The sequence below is a fragment of the Oncorhynchus clarkii genome, chromosome 9 (assembly GCF_045791955.1).
Source record: "Oncorhynchus clarkii lewisi isolate Uvic-CL-2024 chromosome 9, UVic_Ocla_1.0, whole genome shotgun sequence".
NCBI lineage: Eukaryota > Metazoa > Chordata > Actinopteri > Salmoniformes > Salmonidae > Oncorhynchus > Oncorhynchus clarkii.
Window position 1 is genome coordinate 36525338 of NC_092155.1, and position 25107 is coordinate 36550444.

The 25107-nt window shown below is 44.8% G+C and overlaps 1 protein-coding gene across 1 annotated transcript in view; it reads right to left on the bottom strand.

Annotated features, from left to right (window-relative positions):
• LOC139417216 (prickle-like protein 2) overlaps nucleotides 1–25107 on the bottom strand; it is a 102541-nt gene that overhangs the window by 25884 nt on the left and 51550 nt on the right. The window contains exon 2 of the mRNA XM_071166462.1: nucleotides 2132–2314. Coding sequence (XP_071022563.1) covers nucleotides 2132–2263 — 132 coding nt within the window. The 5' untranslated portion in view covers nucleotides 2264–2314. The remainder of the gene's footprint in view (nucleotides 1–2131; nucleotides 2315–25107) is intronic.

The window sequence follows — 25107 nt, forward strand, 5'->3', positions numbered from 1 at the left end:
CCCTCCGGTGGCAGCCCCCCGCACCAGGCTGTCTCTCCGTCTCCTCCCTATAGGTGCTCCTGCCTGTCCAGTGCTGCCAGAGTCTTCCTCCTGCCCAGGGCTGCCAGAGTCTCCCGTCTGTCCTGAGCTGCCAGAGTCGCCCGTCTGTCCTGAGCTGCCAGAGTCTTCCTTCTGTCCTGAGCTGCCAGAGTCTCCCATCTGTCCAGAGCTGCCAGAGTCGCCCATTTGTCCTGAGCTGCCAGAGCCGTCAGTCAACCAGGAGCTGCCAGAGCCATCAGTCAGCCAGGAGCTGCCAGAGCCGTCAGTCAACCAGGAGCTGCCAGAGTCGTCAGTCAGCCAGGAGCTGCCAGAGCCGTCAGTCAGCCAGGAGCTGCCAGAGCCGTCAGTCAGCCAGGAGCTGCCAGAGCCGTCAGTCAGCCAGGAGCTGCCAGAGCCGTCCGTCAGCCAGGAACTGCCAGAATCGCCCTTCACTCCGGGGCTGCCGGAGTCTCCCGCCTGTCCGGTGCTGCCGGAATCTCTCGTCCGTCCGGTGCTGCCGGAATCTCCCATCCATTGGGGACCTATGGTTTGGGTCCCCAGTCCGAGGTTGGCGGCGAGGGTCGCCGCGTTAAAGAGGCCACAGAGGCGAGTAAAATAGGCGGAGAAGGACTATGGTGGAGTGGGGTCCACGTCCCGCGCCAGAGCCGCCACCGCGGACAGACACCCACCGAGACCCTCCCCTACAGGTTTAGGTTTTGCGGCTGGAGTCCGCACCTTTGGGGGGGGGTACTGTCACGTTCTGACCTTAGTTCTTTTATTTTGTCTTTGTTTTAGTATGGTCAAGGCGTTGGGTGAGTTGGGTGGGTTGTCTATGTTCCGTTTTCTATGTTGTGTTTGCGTTGTTTGCTGGTATGGTTCTCAATCAGAGGCAGGTGTCGTTAGTTGTCTCTGATTGAGAATCACACTTAGGTAGCCTTTTCCCACTTGTGTTTTGTGGGTGTTTATTTTCTGTGGTTGTGTGTTCCACATGGAACTGTTTCGGTTTGTTATTTCACGTGTCGTTTATTGTTTTGTTTCAGTGTTCGCTTGGTTTAATAAAGAGCATGAACACGTACCATGCTGCGCATTGGTCCTCCGATCCTTACTACTCCTCCTTGTCAGAGGAGACAGAGACAGCCGTTACAGGTTCAGACCAATTGATGAAAGCCTCTGAATAAGTAATGAGGTATCTACTGTGTTGAATGCTTTAGACAGGTCCAAAAAATACATGTTATAGTTAAAAATTATCTAAACTGACTATTTTCAATCAAATCAAATCAAATGTTATTTGTCACACCGCACAAATACAACAGGTTACAGTGAAATGCTTACTTACAAGCACTTAACCAACAATGCGGTTTGAATTTAAAAACTTTAAATAAAAAATATAAAAGTAACAAAGAATTATAGACCACTGAAATCTTTTTTTTTTTTTTACCTTTATTTAACCAGGCGAGACAGTTAAGAACAAATTCTTATTTACAATGAAGGCCTTATCGGGGAACAATGGGTTAACTGCCTTGTTCAGGAGCAGATCAATCTATTGATCATGGGTTTCGATCCAACAACCTTTCGGTTACTGGCCAAATGCTCAAACCACTAGGCTACCTGCCGCCCACAAAACACAAAATACAACCATAATTTCATTACTTTCATATTTCATATTTCATGTTCTTCAGACAATGCATTCCACAGATTATCCTCCAGCCCATCTTCAGTTTGGTCATTTTCTGTCTTTTTCTCCTCTATCCTTCTCTCCTCAAACCACACGTGGCACTCAGCGCATGAATCGAGGGGATTGAAAATTAATTAATCATCAGTTCAGCTGCTCGTTTACCAATCAATGAATCCAGCTACAAATAATTGGACTGTTGTGACAAATACAGTTCAATTTGTTTCAGCCAGGGTTCAGAAAACTGTGGTAGGACACAGGAGACTTGAAGAGGCATGTGCATGGCTAGATTAGTGGGTAGTTGGGATAAAGATGTAACAGAAAGTCAGAATTCGGTTGTGTACCTGTTCAGGGCTGAGACCGAGGGGTATAGTCAGCAGTGTAAGAGAATGGGAAAACGGGGGTACAAAAGAAGGCGTAACAGAGAGGTGGGTAGTGTACCTGTTCAGGGCTGAGGCCAGGGGGCACCCAGGCGTATTCCTCCAGCGCGCAGCCTGAGTCGTCGTCAGAAGTAGAGTTCCTCTGGAAGTCGTACATCAACTTAGTGACACTCTTCTCCATCTCCAGAGACATGGCCCTCACCACATGCTCCTCACTGGGACTCTTAGAGTGGACGCCAGTCTTCTTTTAGCAGAGAGTGCAAGAGAAAGGAGAGGGAGAGGGAGAGGGAGAGGGAGAGAAAGAGGGATAGGGAGAGAGAGCGAAAGAGAGGGAGAAGGAGAGAGAGAGGGGAGAGAGAGTGAGAGAGAGAAAAATGGAGCGTGCGAGAGAGAGAGCAAGAGAGAGAGAGGGAGAGGGAAAAAGAGAAAGTGAAGAGAGCGTGAGAGAAATAGAGAGATAGAATAATTAGTATTCTAGAGCTCAGATTTCCCAGTGGCATACATCAGGGCTATGGCAGATATATTAAAGCATTTTAAGTAATTTGTTACAAGCAATTACACATTAATATTGCACAAAGACACACACACAAACGCACACATTGGCTCAGACTTTATTAAAACAGTCAAAAGCACATTATGTTTGTGCCATTATAGTTTTCAAAACTAATGTACAGTCCATACACAAAAGACGAATACAACCAACCTAAGTTAAGTGATCATTTATCAGGTTTTTAGAAAAGAGAGGGTCTCTGGCTGGAGAGTGAAACAGCTGAACACATTACTATTAACAGGACAAGGTATCTGATGCCTATCGCTGCCTACCGACACCAGAAACATGGCGTTGAAAGGCAATAATTTAGGGAGAATATTGAAAAGCTAGCACCATGAGAGAGGCTTAATGGTTTGTGCATGCTAACATCACATGCCTTTTAAATTGTGTTTGTGTATTTTGGTTGAAAAACAACCTAAATAAATCATCACATTCTTGTTTAATTTCTTGATTACATAAATCTATGGAATATCACGGCATCAATTTGGTATACAGGGTTCTTCTGCTAGCCATTCAAAGGTGTAAGTAGGGAATTGAGGGTGGGTGATAAGGGGACAGGCCCTTACAGTAAATTGGTTTATATGGAAAACAAGATCATGGGTTTACTGTAGCGAATTCAGTTCCAATAGAACCAGTCCCACCCCATCACATGCCACAGACCAGGCTCAAACATGATCTGTCCACATGAATCCAAAACATCATTCCCTCACCACAACCCTGTGGAACATCCAATACTTGGAATCTAGAAGATAACTAAAACAGCTTCTCAGAACCTATTACAAAACACACACAAAGCCACATGAGATAACTAAAGCCATGAAAGGACAATGACTTAACTAGTCTCCCTCTCTGTTCTTTGAGGGAGAGCCAGTGAGTGAGTCAGAGTGCATGAGGTACTGTGGTGTGTTGTTAATCTCTCTCTAAAATGGACGCTGCTGATTCCTCTAAGGGACAAGGTAAAGCTGGTGTAGCTGCTAGCCCCTGGCCTGGCCTGAGGAAGGCAGGCAGTGCACTACTTACATCGCCACTGTATGGAGGATGAGTGGAGAGAGAGGGAGAGGAGGCCTCATGGGAGACCAGGAGAGAGTGTTTTTTGTTGTTGACGTAACACACTCTCACTATACCGAGTGGTTAGTCATCAACACACTCCTCTGATCTGCCTTGGCAACATATTAGGGAGTGAGGGTATTCAGGGGGAGGGAAGGTGTCTCGCTTTGCTCGCTGGCTTGTGTTCATTTCTGCTTTCTAGAGAAAAAAACGATAGGCCTGTCTATCAGTCACAGTCAATCAAAGATAATATCCATTATGTGCAATGATAATGAAGCTGAGCACATACAGTTGAAGTCGGAAGTTTACAAACACTTAGGTTGAGTCTTTAAAACTATTAACAAAATATACACTGCTCAAAAAAATAAAGGGAACACTTAAACAACACAATGTAACTTTAAGTCAATCACACTTCTGTGAAATCAAACTGTCCACTTAGGAAGCAACACTGATTGACAATACATTTCACATGCTGTTGTGCAAATGGAATAGACAACAGCTGGAAATGATGAGCAATTAGGAAGACACCCCCAATAAAGGAGTGGTTCTGCAGGTGGTAACCACAGACCACTTCTCAGTTCCTATGCTTCCTGGCTGATGTTTTGGTCACTTTTGAATGCTGTCGGTGCTTTCACTCTAGTGATAGCATGAGACGGAGTCTACAACCCACACAAGTGGCTCAGGTATTGCAGTTCATCCAGAATGGCACATCAATGCGAGCTGTGGCAAGAAGGTTTGCTGTGTCTGTCAGCGTAGTGTCCAGAGCATGGAGGCGCTACCAGGAGACAGGCCAGTATATCAGGAGACGTGGAGGAGGCCGTAGGAGGGCAACAACCCAGCAGCAGGACCGCTACCTCTGCCTTTGTGCAAGGAGGAGCAGGAGGAGCACTGGCAGAGCCCTGCAAAATGACCTCCAGCAGGCCACAAATGTGCATGTGTCTGCTCAAACGGTCAGAAACAGACTCCATGAGGGTGGTATGAGGGCCTGACATCCACAGGTGGGGGTTGTGCTTACAGCCCAACACCGTGCAGGACGTTTGGCATTTGCCAGAGAACACCAAGATTGGCAAATTCGCCACTGGCGCCCTGTGCTCTTCACAGATGAAAGCAGGTTCACACTGAGCATGTGACAGACGTGACAGAGTCTGGAGACACCATGGCGAACGTTCTGCTGCCTGCAACATCCTCCAGCATGACCGGTTTGGCGGTGGGTCAGTCATGGTGTGGGGTGGCATTTCTTTGGGGGGCCGCACAGCTCTCCATGTGCTCGCCAGAGGTAGCCTGACTGCCATTAGATACCGAGATGAGATCCGCAGACCACTTGTGAGACCATATGCTGGTGCGGTTGGCCCTGGGTTCCTCCTAATGAAAGACAATGCTAGACCTCATGTGGCTGGAGTGTGTCAGCAGTTCCTGCAAGAGGAAGGCATTGATCTGCCACCTCATCAGGAGCATGCCCAGGTGTTGTAGGGAGGTCATCCAGGCACGTGGAGGCCACACACACTACTGAGCCTCATTTTGACTTGTTTTAAGGACATTACATCAAAGTTGGATCAGCCTGTAGTGTGGTTTTCCAGTTTAATTTTGAGTGTCACTCCAAATCCAGACCTCCATGGGTTGATACATTTGATTTCCATTGATAATTTTTGTGTGATTTTGTTGTCAGCACATTCAACTATGTAAAGAAAAAAGTATTTAATAAGAATATTTCATTCAGATCTAGGATGTGATATTTTAGTGTTCCCTTTATTTTTTTGAGCTGTGTAGTTTTGGCAAGTTGGTTGGGCATCTACTTTGTGCATGACACAAGTAATTTTTCCAACAATTGTTTACTGACAGGTTATTTCACTAATAATTCACTGTATCACAATACCAGTTAGTCAGAAGTTTACATACACTAAGTTGACTGTGCCTTTAAACAGCTTGGAAAATTCCAGAAAAGTATGTCATGGCTTTAGAAGCTTCTGATAGGCTAATTGACATCATTTGAGCCAATTGGAGGTGTACCTGTGGATGTATTTCAAAGCCTACCTTCAAACTCAGTGCCTCTTTGCATGACATCATGGGAAAATCCAAAGAAATCAGCCAAGACCTCATAAAAAATTGTAGACCTCCACAAGTCTGGTTCATCTTTGGGAGCAATTTCCAAACACCTGAAGGTACCACGTTCATCTGTACAAACAATAGTACGCAAGTACAAACACCATGGGACCACGCAGCCATCATACCACACAGGAAGGAGACGTGTTGTCTCCTAGAGATGAACGTACTTTGGTGCGAAAGGTTCAAATTAATCCCAGAACAACAGCAAAGGACATTGTGAAGATGCTGCAGGAAACAGGTACAAAAGTGTCTATATGCACAGTAAAATGAGTCCTATATCGATATAACCTGAAAGGCCGCTCAGCAAGGAAGAAGCCACTGCTCCAAAACTGCCATAGAAAAGCCAGACTACTACAGACTCACTCATACTTTTTTTTGTCCTCTGGTCTGATGAAACAAAAATAGAACTGTTTGGCCATAATGATACATTGAACGATCGGCTATGAAAATCCAACTGACATTAACTCCTGAGGTGCTGACCTGTTGCACCCTCGACATCCACTGTGATTATTATTATTTGACCCTGCTGGTCATCTATGAACATTTGAACATCTTGGCCAAGTTCTGTTATAATCTCCAACCGAAACAGCCAGAAGAGGACTGTCCACCCCTCATAGCCTGGTTCCTCTCTAGGTTTCTTTCTAGGTTCTGGCCTTTCTAGTGAGTTTTTCCTAGCCACCACGCTTCTTGCTGTTTGGGGTTTTAGGCTGGGTTTCTGTACAGCACTTTGAGATATCAGCTGATGTAAGAAGGGCTTTATAATTTGTTTTGATTTGATTTGGTCGTTATTTTTTGAGGAAAAAGGGGGAGGCTTGCAAGATGAAGAACACCATCCCAACCGTGAAGCACAGGGTTGGCAGCATCATGTTGTGGGGGTGCTTTGCTGCACTTCACAAAATAGATGGCATCATGAGGGAGGACAATTATGTGGACATATTGAACATCTCAAGACATCAGTCAAGAAGTTAAAGTTTGGTTGCAAATGGGTCTTCCAAATGGACAATGACCCCAAGCATACTTCCATAGTTGTGGAAAAATGGCTTAAACATATTCAAGGTATTGGAGTGGCCATCACAAAGCCTCGACCTCAATCTCAAAGAAAATGTATTGGCAGAACTGAAAAAGCGTGTGAGCAAGGAGGCCTACAAACCTAACTCAGTTACACCAGCTCTGTCAGGAGGAATGGGCCAAAATTCACCCAACTTATTGTGGGACGCCTGTGGAAGGCTACCCGAAACGTTAAAGGCAGTGCTACCAAATACTAATTGAGTGTATGTAAACTTCTGACCCACTGTGAATGTGATGAAAGAAAGAAATAAAAGCTGAAATTAAACATTCTCTCTACTATTATTCTGACATTTCAAATTCTTAAAATGAAGTGGATGATTCTAACTGACCTAAGACAGGGAATTTTTACTTGGATTAAATATCCGGAATTGTGAAAAACTGAGAAAAACAATTTCGCAGGTGTTAGCATCTTTAGAATTTCGGAATGGGAGGAAGGCCAGCAATTTGCAAAGAGAGATGGGCGGAGCTCCTCACTCCAGTTTCTTTTTCAGTTGTAGCATCTCTGAATCTCTTCTCTAAAAACACCTATGGACCCAGAACTGAATCGAGCAGCTGACTAATAACGTAAGACTTTAGTTCAGGACTGATAATGTTTTTTTTAATTGGCAAGAGTAGCAAACTTAGGCATGTGACATGCCAGTAACAAATGCCGAACCTACACATCCAAGTACAACTGATCAAATTATGAAAGACAAGCATTGTAAAAAATAAAATCTGTAAAGTGAGCGTGGAAGAGGTGACATTTTTTGTTGTTGTCTATCAACAATGAAAAGCCATCTGGGTCTACCAAACTTGGATGGAAAATTAGTGTGTGCCGTCCTGCTTGGAGGGAAGCAAAAGTCATTCCGCTACCCAAGCATAGTAAAACACCCTTTACTAGCTCAAATAGCTGACTAATCAGCCTGTTACCAACCCTTGGTAAACTTTTGGAATAACTTGTATCTGACCAGATACAATGATATTTTGCAGTAAATAAATTAACAAAATACTTTCTGCACGCTTATAGGGAAGGGCATTCAACATGCACGGCACTTACATAAATCATGGATGATTTGCTGAGAGAAATTGTTCATAAAAACATTGTGGGGGCTGTTTTGTTAGACTTCAATGTGGCTTTTGACATTATCATTATCATTATTATTAGTGTGCTGCTGGAAAAACGTATATGTTATGGCTTTACACCCCCGGCTATATTGAAGATTGAGAGTTACCTGTCTAACAGAACACAGAGGGTGTTCTTTAATGGTAGCCTCCCTGTAACGGCCGTTGTTGGTGGAAAAAGAGGAGGACCAATGCGCAGTGTCCATATTGATAATTTATTATCATGAACACAAAACAAAATAACGAGAACGAAAAGAAACAGTCCTTAACGGTGAATACAAAAAACACTGAACAGAAAATAATCACCCACAACTCAAGGGTAAAAACTGGCTGCCTAAGTATGGTTCTCAATCAGGGACAATGATTGACAGCTGCCTCTGATTGAGAACCATACCAGGCCAAGCACAGAAATACCAAATCTTAGAAAAACGAACATAGACAACCCACCCGACTCACGCCCTCACCACAAAAGACATAACAAAATAACTAAGGTCAGAACGTGACAGTACCCCCCCCCCCCCCCAAAACTTGAACCTATAGGGGAGGGTCTGCGTGGGTGTCTGTCCAAGGTGGCGGCTATGGCGCGGGACGTGGACCCCACTCCACCATAGTCTTTGCCTGCCTCTTTTACCCACCTCCGTGGCCTCTTTAGAGCGGCGACACTCGCCGCCGACCTTGGACTGGGGACCCTAGCAATGGTTCTCGAATTAACAGGAGATTCCGGCAGCACCGGACAGGCGGGAGACTCCGGCAGCACAGGAGTGAAAGGCGACTCCGGCAGCACCGGACCGGCGGGAGACTCCGGCAGCGCTGGAGTGAAGGGCGATTCCGGCAGCTCTGGAGTAACGGACGGCTCTGGCAGCTCCAGACTGACAGGCGGCTCTGGCAGCTCGTGACTGACCGGCGGCTCTGGCAGCTCCTGACTGACCGGCGGCTCTGGCAGCTCCTGACTGACCGGCGGCTCTGGCAGCTCCTGACTGGCAGGCGGCTCTGGCAGCTCCTGACTGGCGGGCGGCTCTGGCGGGCGACTCTGGCAGCTCAGGACAGACGGGACACTGGCAGCTCAGGACAAACGGGAAACTCTGGCAGCTCAGAACAGACGGGAGACTCTGGCAGCTCAGGACAGACGGGAGACTCTGGCAGCTCAGGACAGATGGGAGACTCTGGCAGCTCAGGACAGGCGGGAGCACCTGCAGGATGGAGACGGAGAGACAGCCTGGTGCGGGGGGCTGCCACCGGAGGCCTGGTGCGTGGAGGAGGCACCGGATAAACCGGACCGTGGAGGCGCACTGGAGGTCTCGAGCACCGAGCCTGCACAACCCTACCTGGCTGGATACTCCCCGTAGGCAGGCCAGTGCGGCGAGGTGGAATAGACCGCACTGGGCTGTGCTGGGGAACCGGGGACACCATGCGTTGGGCTGGTGCCATGTACCCCGGCCCGAGGAGACGCACTGGAGACCAGATGTGATGAGCCAGCTTCATGGCACCTGGCTCGATGCCCAATCTTGCCCGGCCAATTAGAGGCACTGCGATGTAATGCACCGGGCTATGCCTGCGCACCGGGTACACCGTGCGCCTCACGGCATAACACGGTGCCTGTCCTGTCCACCTCTCTCCACGGTAAGCACGGGGAGTTGGCTCAAGTCTCCTACCTGACTTAGCCACACTCCCCGTGTGCCCCTCCCTAAGACATTTTTGGGGCTGCCTTTCCTCCCAGCTGCGCTGCCGTGCTGCCTCCTCATACCACCGCCTCTCGGCTTTCGCTGCCTCCAGCTCTGCCTTGGGGAGGCGATATTCCCCAGCCTGTGCCCAGGGTCCTTTGCTGTCCAAAATCTCCTCCCATGTCCAGGAGTCTTGAGATTTCAGCAGCTGCCCGTTACCACGCTGCTTGGTCCTTGGTTGGTGGGTGATTCTGTAACGGCCGTTATTGGTGGAAGAAGAGGAGGACCAATGCGCAGCATGGTAAGTGTCCATATTGATAATTTATTATCATGAACACAAAACAAAATAACGAGAGCGAAACGAAACAGTCCTGAACGGTGAATACAAAAAACACTGAACAGAAAATAATCACCCACAGTATGGTTCTCAATGAGGGACAACGATTGACAGCTGCCTCTGTTTGAGAACCATACCAGGCCAAACACAGAAATATCAAATCATAGAAAAACGAACATAGACAACCCACCCGACTCACGCCCTGACCATACTAAAGCAAAGACAAAACAAAAGAACTAAGAACGTGACACTCCCCAACATAATCCCGGGAAGAATCAGGCATTCCCAAGGGCAGCTGTCTAGGCCCCTTACTTTCTTACATATTTAATAATGACCTGCCACTGGCTCTGAATAAACCTAATGTGAATATGTATGCTGTTGACAACACTATACACGTCAGTTACTACAGCAAGTGAACTCACTGCAACATTTAACAAAAAGCTGCAGTCAGTTGCAGAATGGGTGGCAGTAAATAAGTTAGTCCTAAATATTTCAAAAACATAAAGTATTGTATTCGGAACAAATCATTCACCAAACCCTAAACATCAACTAAATATTCTAATGAATAATGTAGAAATTGAGAAAGTTGGGGAGACTGTTATGGTCAAAATATATTGATGCAACAGTAGGTAAGATGGTGAGAGGTCTGTCCATAATAAAGGGCTGCTCTGCTTGCTTAACAACAATATCAACAAGGCAGGTCTTACAGGCCCTAGTTGTGTCGTACCTGGTCTACTGCCAGTTGTGTGGTCAGGTGCCACAAAGAGAGACTTGGGAAAATTACAACTGGCTCAGAACAGGGCAGCATGGCTGGCCCTTAAATGTACACTTAGAGCTAACAATAATACTATGCGTGTCAATCTCTCATGGCTCAAAGTAGAGGAGACATTGACTTCATCACTACTTGTTTTTTATTTTTAATATTGACATGTTGAATGCACCGAGCTGTCTGTTTAAACTACTAGCACACAGCTCTTGCACCCATGCATACCCCACAATACATGCCACCAGAGGTCTCTTCACAGTCCCCATGTCCAGAACAGACAATGGGAGGTTGTCACGAATTCAATGCCTCTCCGAAGTCGATGCCTCTCCTTGTTCGGGTGGTGTTCGGCGGTCGACGTCGCCGGTCTTCTAGCCATCGCCGATCCATTTTTCATTTTCCATTTGTTTTGTCTTGTTTTCCCACACACCTGGTTATCATTTCCCAATTAGTGGTCATGAATTTAACCATCTGTTTCCCCCATGTCTTCGTGTGTGATTGTTTAGGTCGGTACGTTTCCAGCTGGTTTTCACCCGTGTTTTGTGGTAACCGTTATTGTTCACACATAAGTATTGTTGCTTTGTGCTATTTTTTCTTTAGTAAAGAGATGAGTTGTTCACTCATCTCTGCTCTCCTGTGCCTGACTTCATGTACCAGCTACACCCACCGCCTGACAGAATCAAACACCCCAATCGTCATGGAGTCAGCAGGAACAGGTACCCTTGTTATTGGGGTTGAGGAGCACGTCCAGGAGCAAGCAGCGATGCGCCATCATCTCGGCGTCACCATGGATTGTGTCCTACAGACTATGGATCGCTTTCAGAGAAAGGGAGGTCTTCCAGCACCTCCACCAGCCCCACCAGTGGGATTCGTTTGGCCTTCCCTAGGGAGTATGATGGGACTGCTAAACAATGTCAGGGTATCCTTTTACAACTGGAGCTCTACCTAGCAACCGTTCACCCGGCACCTTTGGACCGAGAGAGGTTGTCCATCCACGTCTCATGCCTCTCAGGGAGAGCCCTGGAGTGGGCCAACACCATGTGGGAGGAAGGAGATGCGGCGCTGGACCACTTTGTAGATTTCACCCGCCACTTCCGGGCAGTTTTTGACCATCCACCTGAGGGTAGAGCGGTGGGTGAACGTCTCGTACATCTGAGGCAGGGGGCGAGGAGCGCCCAGCAGTTCGCTCTGGACTTCCGGACCCTGGCCGCTGGTGTGGGATGGAACGACAGGGCCCTGATCGATCACTATCATTGCAGTTTGCGTGAGGACATCCGTCGGGAGTTGGCCTGCAGGGACACCACCCTCACTTTCGATCAGCTGGTGGACATGTCCATTCGGTTGGATCACCTGCTGGCTACCCTTGGATGTCCAGATCAGGGTCTGTCAGTTCCATCCCCCAGTACCACCCAGAGCTCTCTGTTGCCTGCATGTTTTTAAGCATTACTTTTCCTGAGTTTTCCCTGCATTCCCAGCATAAGGTGCTTGTCGATTCAGGCGCAGCTGGGAATGTCATTGACAGATCGTTTGCCCATAAATTAAGACATTAATTTATTCAATAAATGTTCCTTTTGTTCTTCAAAGACTCTCTTTATATCCAAAATATCCAAAAATCTCGTTTTGTTCGCACGTTTTCTTCAGTAATCCACAGGCTCAAACACAGTCACAACAGGCGGACAAAAAAATCAAAATTGTATCCGTAAAGTTCATAGAAACATGTCAAACAATGTTTCTATTCAATCATCAGTTTGTTTCACAATACTAAATAATCAATAATATTTAAACCGGACAATAACGTTGTCAATATAAAAGGTAAACAAGAATGGCACTCTCTCGGACGCGCACATGAAAAATATCTGTGACACTGCAGGGTCCACTCATTCAGACTGCTCTTACCCCCTCATTTTTCAGAATACGACCCTGAAACAATTTCTAAACTGTTGACATCAAGTGGAAGGCATAGGAACTGCTAATTTGAGTCCTAAGTCAATGGATACTGTAATGGCATTGAATAGAAAAAATAAAATAAAAACAATCGTACTTCCTGAATGGATTTTTCTCAGGCTTTTGCCTGCCAAATCAGTTCTGTTATACTCACAGACACTATTTTAACAGTTTTGGAAACTTTAGAGTGTTTCCTATCCAAATCTACCAATTATATGCATATCCTATCTTCTGGGCCTGAGTAGAAATTCCAAATGCTGCCCCCTACCCTAGAGAAGTTTAATAAGTAAAGTACGTTGTTCCCTCATCTCTGCTCTCCTGCGCCTGACGTCATGCAACAGCTACACCACCGCCTGACAGAGGTGCACAGTACTACATAGAGCTATGGATACATGGTACTCTAATCCACATTAAGTATCTCACACAAGCAGTAAAATCAGATTTAAAAAACAGATAAAAATACACCTTATGGAACAGCAAGGACTGTGAAGAGTCACAAACACAGGTACAAACACACACATACAAACGGACACAACATACACACTATACACACGCACATCTAGATTGTGTGTTGTTGTTGAGTAGTGGCCGGAAGGAACACACTTAATGTATTGTGAAATATGTTGTAAAATGTATTTGAATGTTTAAAAATGTTATTGTAATGTATATTACTGCCTTCTTTTTTGCAGGATACCAGGAATAGCAGCTGATGTCTTGACAGCAGCCAATGGGGATTCAAAACAAACACAAATACAAACTGAGATGAATGAAAACCTATAACCAAGGTTTATTAGTTCTTCACTGACATATCTCCACAAATCACACACTGTTGTGGGTTCTCCATGTCACACCGTTGTTATTTAAAAACACATGTTTCTCTTACATCTTATACATGGCAGCTATACATAAACACATGCCAATCTTTTTATAGGCTACAAAACTGCTTCAAGGTTATGCGAAAATACTCTCTATTCACTGGTCAGTAGTTATTTTCTCATCTTATGCCCAACAATGAAAATCAACATCTAAATGGTGATTTATTCTATTTGCAGCCACAGGAATATCAGCAGTTGCATAACCTGCCCACGTACTCTATTATGATCTAGAATGGGAGAGATGATGTCAGCAAGTCGCTGTGCCAACGTTTACTAGATGTAGACCCTACATCATCAATGAAGACACCTGAAATCCATTCATTTGCATTTAGATGTAGGTCATGTTTATATAAGTGACCTGTCACTCACTCCTCTCCTGCACTGTACATCAATCAGTAACCAATATGTGGGACAGAGTGAGATTATAAATATTGTATGGTACACATTAGAATGGTCCTTTCTTTTTGCTCTAACTGTATAGAATGTGGGTTATTGCACCATATATCAAGCTCTATAATGTATGTGATTTTAATGTACTATCCAATAAACCACTTCATGGGTTGTCTGAGTACAGCCATATATTAAATAAATCCATATACTGTATTTCATATCCCTCTCACTTTTACAGTTCACGCATTGGCTATCATTTATGTAAGACAGGTTTGGTGAGAGAGCAGCGACAGAGCTGGATGTGGGTTACAGAAGCCTAAAGCATGTGTCACACAAATGCTGGATGTAGCAGCCTAGGAATAATGGATATAACAGCCCAACTGTTGAGGCCAGGATGGACTAGGCTCCTCTGGCAGCTGTGTGATCTGTAGAGAACAGTCTGTCTGGGTGACAGATATAAAGACACTTCTCTCTCCCTAGCTCTACTGACAGCACTTTATCACTCACAGCTATAGAGGAACTTCAATGATTCTGCTCATACAATGAAATATTGAAGAAAGAATATCTGTGAAGCCACTAAGCCATACACTTTACTAGATGAGAGGGTGTGTGTGTGTGTGTGTGTTTATTCCTCATGTTAAACAGTACTAGTGACTTAGTTCCACCCCTAGGCCTGCTGTGTCCTTCCTTTGCAATACTGTAAAACATCAAAAACTTCTATAATATGCCCTTGGGCCTTTGAGAAAGCTGTGGCAGACAAGTGCATAAATTACCAACGCGCTTAAGGGACAATTATTGCAAAACTGAAAATCCGGTGTATAATAGGCTGAATTATCAGAGTTGAGGTAAATAAATGTAGAATTTATGTTGAAAAGTGCTCTTCTCTAATGACATACGTATCTGCAGATGTCAGCAGTGCATGGATTAAACCTTCATGAATATTAATTTGGCTGATAAGACCATTGTTCAATAATAACCTTGGACTGAAAGGCCATTTTCTCTTGTGTGGAGAGTTGATTTGGTGGTTTATTAAAGGGTTGTCTCCCTTTGAGACATATTCTTGGTCTAACGTAGCCAACACAGAGACAGAAAATGACGATGGGGTAAACAGATAGATGCTACCGTACCTAACACCAACCGACTCTAATGAGGTTCCTGATGTAGAAGGCCACCCAAACTACCCAAGGATTGGTGGAAATCACACTACAGACAATTGAGACCACACTGTTATTTTTGTCGTTGTTTAACAGCAAATATTGTGCAGCATTCTCTTCTGGCCCATGTTATTCAATGTGAGTCACTATCCACATTCTGACTGACTATATATAAATGGAAACAATATGAAATGGCACTAAAACATTTTAGTCTGACAAACAGGTGCAAATGTGACCTTAGAGCAGGCACGGTCTCTACATCTTTCACAAAGGCAGCGTTGAAATAATGCACAATGACCGACCTGTTGTTTTACTGTTGGGCTTTGCTAGAATGTAACCTCGTCCCGGTGACACTGTGCTACAATAAGAAGTAGAACACTTATGACATTTTCACAGAGTCACGGTGACTGGAGAAAGCAGCGGTGACGTTGTGAGAGAGGGAGTGCACTTACAGCAGCAGTCCAAATGTCCTCCTCTCTCTCCATTTGAACAAACAGCCATCCCCGATTAATAATGAAGTGTGATAGAGGGATGGGAGTGAGGGAGAGAGGGAGGGCAAGAGCATTCCCAACCCCCCCTTCCCTTATTTAATTTAGGAAGAAAGCATTCCAGAACCCAGTGGTATCCTCCCGCTTCCCTCCTTACATCCTAACACCTTTTACATTTAGCAAGAAACCAGTGTTCCAGAAGACAGCGGTGTCACCCCTCTTCTCTTCCTCTCTCCTTCCCCCTCTCTGTATGCCAATGGAGCTGGTTTCCATGGAGTCAGTTCATGCGAGTAGCCACGGTAACCCCAGTCCAGCCCTCCCTGGTACACCAGAGAGAGAAAACTCAATTACACAGTGGCAAAGATGGAGGAATCGCACAGAATGTCTGTCATCTGTTTATCTGAGTGTGGGGACAAAGAGATTCAGATGGAGATAAAGTAATAGAAGGGAGAGACTTTCCATACTGATGTGATGAAACTTAAGAGCATGTGTGGTCAAAGACATTCACGCTCGTTGAATACCATTAAAGGTCAAATGCATTTTTATCTCAATATCAAATCATTTTTGGGTAACAATTAGATAGCTTACTGTGGTTGCTGTCAATTGAATTGGTCAAAAAGAAGCAAAAATAGCTTCTTAGCAAAGAGCAATTTCTCAAGCAAGAATTTTGCTAGGACTGTCTGAGAGAGGGGGGAGAAATTGAAAACAACCTGTTATTCTTATTGATCTATCACCAGGCAGGCCAAAACTCCCTCCCACCAAAACTTGGCTCAAACACCTCTTACACTAAAAGGGCATTATCATCCTGTTCACAGTTTCACAGTACTATTCCAACCTCATATACACCTTTCAAACCACTACGTTTTTCTGCCAACTTCAGCATCCCGACAAATATTTGTTGACTTTTCTTTATATATAAAAGGTATTGGTGGTGACAAAGCCTCTAGTTTTATTTCCACCAACCGACCTAGTCATGATTGCGATAAAGTTCTGCCTAGAGTTTAGTATGAAATGTAGCCGTAATGCCGTAATTTCTTTGCACTGTTTTCTTAGCCTCAACTGGATGGATCCATAAAGACTTAATATGGGAATAAATATCACCGAATTACAAACATATCGGAATAAAGTAGGCTAACACAATTGAAGGCATCAAATTGTAAAAAAAATAAAAATAATTATATATGAAATTTACATAAGTATTCAGACCCTTTACTCAAAACTTTGTTGAAGCACCTTTGGCAGCAATTTTACAGCCTTGAGTCTTCTTGAGTATGACTCTACAAGCTTGGCAAACCTGTATTTGGAGAGATTCTCCCATTCAAGCTCTGTCAGGTTGGGTGGGGAGCGTTGCTGCACATCGATTTTCAGGTCTCTACAGATATGTTAGATCGGGTTCAAGTCCGGGCTCTGGCTGGGAATCTCAAGGACATTCAGAGACTTGTCCTGAAGCCACTCCTGTGTTGTCTTGGCTGTGTGCTTAGGGTCGTTGTCCTGTTGGAAGGAGAACCTTCGCCCCAGTCTGAGGACCTGAGCGCTTTGGAGCAGGTTTTCATCAAGGATCTCTCTGTACTTTGCTCTGTTCATCTTTGCCTCGATCCTGACTAGTCTCCCAGTTCCTGCCGCACGCTGAAAAACATCCCCACAGCATGATGCTGTCACCACCGTGCTTCACCGTAGGGATGGTGCCAGGTTTACTCCAGATGGGATGCTTGGCATTCAGGCCAAAGAGTTCAATCTTGGTTTCATAAGACCAGAGAGTCTTGTTTCTCATGGTCTGAGGGTTTTTAGGTGCCTTGTGACAAACTCCAAGTGGGCTGTCATGTGCCTTTTACTGAGGAGTGGCTTCTGTCTGGCAACTCTACCATAAAGGCCTAATTGGTGGAGTGCTGCAGAGATGGTTGTCCTTCTGGAAGGTTCTCCCATCTCCACAGAGGAAATCTAGAGCTCTGTCAGAGTTCTTGGTCACCTCCTTGTCCAAGGCCCTTCTCCCCCGATTGCTCAATTTGGCCCAGGATGGGCCAAACTGAGGGTTGGACAAAACATTTAAGAATGAAAGAGGCCACTGTGTTCTTGTGGACCTTCAATGCTGCAGAAATGTTTTGGTACCCTAACCCAGACCTGTGACTACACAATCCTGTCTTGGAGCTCTATGGACAATTCGTACAACCTCATGGCTTGGTTTTTGCTCTGACAAACACAGTCAACTTTGGGACCTTGTATAGACGGGTGTGTGCCTTTCCAAATTATGTTCAATCAATTGGATTTACCACAGGTGGACTCCAATCAAGTTGTAGAAACATCTCAAGGGTGATTCATGAGAACAGGATGCCCCTGAGCTCAATTTTAGGTCTTATAGCAAAGGGTCTGAATACTATACAGAAATATAAGGTATTTCAGATTTTAATTTTGAATACATGTGCAAACATTTGTAAAAACATGTTTTTGCTTTTCATTATATGGTATTGTGTGTAGATTGCTGAGGATTATTTTGTTGTTTTAAATCCATTTTAGAATAAGGCTGTAACGTAACAAAATGTGGAAAAAGTTAAGGGGTCTGAATACTTTCCGAAGGCACTGTACATCTGTATATTTCATTTATTCTCTGGCTGGGAAAATAAGTGGAGGTGGTAGAGCTTATCTCTTCGCTTGCTCATCTTTCACTAATCAGAAACTTTTAATCAAGTGTAGTCCGATTATTTTGCTCGATCATGTAAATGCAACTCAAAAAGCCAGTGACTCACAAGACTCACATGCTTTTGAAAATATAGATTGATATTATTTTCTACTGGTGTCATGATGAATATACTCTCAATGTAAGGCCCTAGGCTTGCTCCCTAACAAAGTGGAGTCAGGGTAGAAAATACAGTTGAAGTCAGAAGTTTACATACACTTAGGTTGGAATTATTACAACTTTTTTTTACAACCGCTCCACAAATTTCTTGTTATTAACAAACTATAGTTTTGGCAAGTCGGTTAGGACATCTACTTTGTGCATGACAAAAGTAGATTATTTCATTTATAAATCACTGTATCACAATTCCAGTGGGTCAGAAGCACCCTGGTTTTGCAGTGGACGTGAGCTTCGACTGGAAGCTAGTGGAGTGTTCAGAGGAGTGGGGTGACACGGGAGAACTTTGGAAGGTTGAAAACCAGGGGGGCTGCAGCGTTCTAGATCAGCGTTCTAGTTCATGTATAGAAGTTGCAGGAGTTTGATGGCACAAGCGGGGAGCCCAGCTTTTATGTTTGCAGAGAACTACAGGGTGTTGTCCAGGGTTTGACAAAGGTCTGCCAGGCACACAGAGATGTGAGTCACCACCTGGGTGTCAAAAGGGGGGAAGAAGAAAAGTATAGTAGTTGAGTGTCATCCGCATAGCAATGATAGGGGAGACCATGTGAGGATATGATGGATCCGAGTGACTTGGTGTATAGAGAGAAGAGGGCCTAGAATCGAGCCCTGGGGGACACCAGTAGTGAGAGTATGTGGTGCAGACACAGATCCTCTCCACGTCACCTGGTAGAAACGGCCTGCCAGATAGGATGCAATCCAAGAGTGTGCAAAGCATGAGGCGCCTCAGCCCTGAGAGGGTGGAGAGGAGGATGGTTCACGGTGTCAAAAGCAACGGATAGATCTAGGAGGATGAGAACAGAGGAGAGATAGTCAACTTTGTTGAGTGGATTCAAAAGGCTGAGTTAATGAGGAGCGGATGTCTTCAACCTTCTTTTCTTTGACACAGTGGTTGACAGAGAGGGAGGATGGAGGGGGAGGGGGTGGAGGATTAAGGAGGGAGGAGAAGGTGGAAAAGAGTTCCGAGCTGACCGGGAGGAAAGGGGACAGTGTGAGTCATAGGATGCGGAAAGGGAGGAGAGTAGGGTCAAAGGGAAAGATGATATGATAGAAGAGGAAAGAGTAGTGGGAGAGAGAGCAAAGACTGAGGCGGCACATGATTCTTCACGTTCTTCATCTCAACCAAGAATCCAAGTAAAGAATAAGACTAAGTCAAATCAAACTTTATTTAAAGTGCATTTAAAGTTTAATTTGACTTAATTTAGACCCAAATCCAACATATGAATTGTGAATTTGTACACAAACTTGAATTAAACCCAGACTAAGTCAGTGGCACAGACGGAACTATCCAAGCAGAGGATCTCCTTCAAATGTTGAAATTTAGTTGTGTTGACAACCAAACACAATTTAATATCCAGTTTGTCTGCAAATGTATAGTTGATTTGTTAGATTCATGTCTCTGTCAACCAAAAATCAAAGTTAAAGAATAGGACTAAAACTAATCTAATCAAACTTTAAATGTACTTTAAATATAGTTATTTATTTTGGTCCTATTCTTTAACTGAGATTTTTGATTGAGATGGAGACATGCATCTAACATATTAATGATTAACTTGAAGATTTGAAACCAGAGTCCTATACAGTATGTATTGTCTATTTTTTGTAGAACCCTGGGATGAATTGAAATAATAGCTGCTGATGACTTCGCAAATGTTGTACAGGCCTAAATAGTATCATTGATAATTGTTTTATTTTTTTATTTAACCAGGCAAGTCAGTTAAGAACAAATTCTTATTTACAATGACGGACTACCAAAAGAAAGAAGGTAGAGACAATACATCACGCGAAGCAGTGTCAGTAGATATAAGATATTACTTTTTTTTTATAAGATATGACTTTTAAAGTATGGTTACATTTAATTTGTTCTTTAAAACCTACCATTTGGAATGACTTTGATAGCAACTGTGAAAATGTTATTCTCACGAAGTAAGAGTGACAGTAGCCAGTGACAAATATAAACACTAAGCAGGGCTGGGTTAGTTTAAAACCCTGGATGCGACACTAAATTAATAATTGTAGATCAACGCTCCAGTAGAAAGGTGCTGCCCAGCCTATTGTTTATTTTTTCTGATAATGGATATAACATTGAAGATCTGACAATGTTTTAAAGGTACAAATTCAACATAATTTATACAAGGTATGTTTCTGTTGAAAATAGGTTATAACGATGACAGAATCCTGTGGTTGAAATTTCACCCTCAAAACAACTGTTGATTACTTTTTTCAAATCCAATATATTTTCTAAGTACATCCCACGTCACAGTATAGTTGACAAATTGTAACAAGTGCACTGAGAGTCGGGAAGCAAGTTCAGGGAGTGAGTGTTTAAAAAAAAATGAATGAAACAATAAACACGTAACACATAAAAACAGAGTCAATAACACCTGAGGAAAGAACCAAGGGGAGTGACAGATATAGGGAAGATAATCAAGGAGGTGATGGAGTCCAGGTGAGTGTCATGAGGCGCTGGTGTGCTTGACGATGGTGACAGGTGTGCGGGATAATCAGCAGCCTGATGACCTAGAGGCCAGAGAGGGAGTATACGTGACACAAATTATGGTGAAACAATGTTGATTCCACCAGTTTGTGCCTAGTGGGAGAGGATATCCACACTGCACTGTCCTCGCAAACATCAGGATAAATATAGCCCCATGTGCCTTTACATCACATTATGCGAACAAAACTGCCCCATCGTTCTGAAATCTGTACCTTCTGACTTCTGAATAACAGATTTTTAAGGTAAGAATGGAATCAGTGCATAATACATATAATCAAAAATTATATTAATGATTAATACGACAACAAAAGGCTTAAAATACCTCCAGAAACAAGGGATTCAATTTGACCAACTACAGAAGAAAGTGGATGGGACCATTAAAGGTAGACTGGCCATGTTAATGTGTACCGCATGTAACTGTTTATCAGAACTATACACAGCTCAATTACAGTACAATTTGCATAATCCAAATGTAAGGATTTAACACTTTATACATTTTATCTGGATAAAACCTAAGCACATGAGAGTAAACCAAACCTCCATGGTTAGACAGACTGATATCAGCATGGAATAAATGGATGGAGTGGGAAGAGAAAACAATAGACAAAGAAATGCATACAGCATCAAATAGAGAACTCACAGATAGCAACAGCTATTTACTTTACATCCAAATCTTATTTGGTTGCAGTGACGACAATAAGGAAAATGTTAAGAATCCTTTTGAAAACTGCAGGCTCAACCGCCACACGAACGCATGCTCACATACACAGGAGCACGCACACGCACACGTACGTACGCACGCACCAACACACACACACACACACACGCACACGCACACGCACACACACACACTCTAACAGCACAACTCCTTGAAGTGATGCACAATCCAGAGCATCCTGTTGGGGTGTATCACCGCCTGGTACGGCAACTGCTCCACCCACAACCGCAAGGCTCTCCAGATGGTAGTGAGGTCTGCACAACGCATCACCGGGGGAAAACTACCTGCCCTCCAGGACACCTACACCACCCGATGTCACAGGAAGGCCAAAAAAGATCATCAAGGACAACAACCACCTGAGCCACTGCCTGTTCACCCCGCTATCGTCCAGAAGGCGAGGTCAGTACAGGTGCATCAAAGCTGGGACAGAGAGACTGAAAAACTGCTTCTATCTCAAGGCCATCAGACTGTTAAACAGCCATCACTAACATTGAGTGGCTGCTGCCAACACACTGACTCAAATCTTTCTAGCCTGCCCCGGTCTACTAACCGCTAGCTTGTTTAGCCCCGGTCTGCTAACTGCTAGCTTGTTTAGAGCCCCGGCCTACTAACTGTTAGCTTGTTAGCACAGGCCTGCTAACTGTCTGAATCGCCGTGTCCCCAGCTAGCCCAACCACTCACCGGACCCATATTTATTTTCAATCTCTTTTCGATTTTTAATTCGATTATAACTTCCGGTAACCTGCCGCACCCAATGTGATACGGAATCTCTATTATTTTTAATTTTTAGAACACATTCAAGAACCTCCTGAAGCTAACCAGCTAACTAGCTACAAGCTACTTAGTCATTGTTAGCCACTGCTAGCGGCTTTTACCTTCTGCACAGCCAGACAGTTTTTTTTAGCCTGGATAACTGTCTCTCCACATCAACGCCGGATTCCTGCCGTAATCCCTGGACCACTACTTCTGATCTTCACAGCTAGCTTGCACGCAGTACCGAAGCTATCCCTGAGGCCCACTTCCCGGCCTACTCAGCTGTTCACCCGAACCACACGCATACACGGCTAGAGCCCAATACTCCACCGGATCCTTGCTGTAAACTTGGCTACATAGCTGATGCCTGCTGGACACTGTGATCACTTGGCTACATAGCTGATGCCTGCTGGACTGTCCATTAATCACTGTACTCCATTCTGTTTGTTTATGTTTTTATCTGTCGGCCCCAGCCGCACTCAGGCTCTGTGTGTAGTTAATCTGACCCTCTCTGCCTAGTCAACGCCATTTTACCTGCTGTTGTTGTGCTAGGTGATTAGCTGTTGTTGTCTCACCTGCTGTTTTAGCTAGGTCTCCCAATCAACACCTGCGATTACTGTATGCCTCGCTGTATGTCTCTCTCAAATGTCAATATGCCTTGTATACTGTTGTTCAGGTTAGTTATCATTGTTTTAGTTTACAATGGAGCCCCTAGTTCTAACTCTTCATACCTCTGATACCTCCCCACCTCCCACACATGCAGTGACCTCACCCATTACAACCAGCATGTCCAGAGATACAACCTCTCTTATCATCACCCAGTGCCTGGGCTTACCTCCGCTGTACCCGCACCCCACCATACCCCTGTCTGCGCATTATGCCCTGAATATATTCTACCATGCCCAGAAATCTGCTCATTTTATTCTTTGTCCCCAACGCTCTAGGCGACCAGTTTTGATAGCCTTTAGCCGCACCCTCATACTACTCCTCCTCTGTTCCGCGGGTGATGTGGAGGTAAACCCAGGCCCTGCATATCCCCAGGCACCCTCATTCGTTGACTTCTGTGATCGAAAAAGCCTTGGTTTCATGCATGTCAACATCAGAAGCCTCCTCCCTAAGTTTGTTTTACTCACTGCTTTAGCACACTCTGCTAACCCTGATATCCTTGCCGTGTCTGAATCCTGGCTTAGGAAGGCCACCAAAAATTCTGAGATTTCCATATCCAACTATAACATTTTCCATCAAGATAGAACTGCCAAAAGGGGAGTTGAAGTCTACTGCAGAGAGAGCCTGCAAAGTAATGTCATACTTTCCAGGTCCATACCCAAACAGTTCGAACTACAAATTTTAAAAATTACTCTCTCCAGAAATAAGTCTCTCACTGATGCCGCCTGCTACCGACCCCCCTCAGCTCCCAGCTGTGCCCTGGACACCATTTGTGAATTGATTGCCCCCCATCTAGCTTCAGAGTTTGTTCTGTTAGGTGACCTAAACTGGGATATGCTTAACACCCCGGCAGTCCTACAATCTAAGCTAGATGCCCTCAATCTCACACAAATCATCAAGGAACCCACCAGGTACAACCCTAAATCTGTAAACAAGGGCACCCTCATAGACGTCATCCTGACCAAGAACAGATATAGTGGTTCACTCCAGACCTGACTGCCCTCGACCAGCACAAAAACATCCTGTGGCGGACTGCAATAGTATCGAATAGTCCCCGCGATATGCAACTGTTCAGGGAAGTCAGGAACCAATACAGTCAGTCAGGAAAGCCAAGGTCAGCTTCTTCAGGCAGAAATGTGCATCCTATAGCTCTAACTCCAAAAAGTTCTGGGACACTGTAAAGTCCATGGAGAACAAGAGCACCTCCTACCAGCTGCCCACTGCACTGAGGCTAGGTAACACGGTCACCACCGATAAATCCATGATTATCGAAAACTTCAATAAGCATTTCTCAACTGCTGGCCATGCCTTCCTCCTGGCTACTCCAACCTCGGCCAACAGCTCCACTGGGCTTCTCCTTTACCCAAATCCAGATAGCAGATGTTCTGAAAGAGCTGCAAAACCTGGACCCGTACAAATCAGCTGGGCTTGACAATCTGGACCCTCTATTTCTGAAACTATCTGCCGCCATTGTCGCAACCCCTATTACCAGCCTGTTCAACCTCACTTTCATATCGTCTGAGATCCCCAAGGTTTGGAAAGCTGCCGCAGTCATCCCCCTATTCAAAGGGGGAGATACTCTGGACCCAAACTGTTACAGACCTATATCCATCCTGCCCTGCCTATCTAAGGTCTTCGAAAGCCAAGTCAACAAACAGGTCACTGACCATCTTCGAATCCCACCGTACCTTCTCCACTGTGCAATCTGGTTTCCGAGCCGGTCACGGGTGCACCTCAGCCATGCTCAAGCTACTAAACGATATCATAACAGCCATCGATAAAAGACAGTACTGTGCAGCCGTCGTCATCAACCTGGCCAAGGCTTTCGACTCTGTCAATCACCATATTCTTATCGGCAGACTCAGTAGCCTCGGTTTTTCTAATGACTGCCTTGTCTGGTTCACCAACTACTTTGCAGACAGAGTTCAGTGTGTCAAATCGGAGGGCATGTTGTCCGGTCCTCTGGCAGTCTCTATGGGGGTGCCACAGGGTTCAATTCTTGGGCCGACTCTTTTCTCTTCATATATCAATGATGTTGCTCTTGCTGGGGGCGAATCCCTGATCCACCTCTACGCAG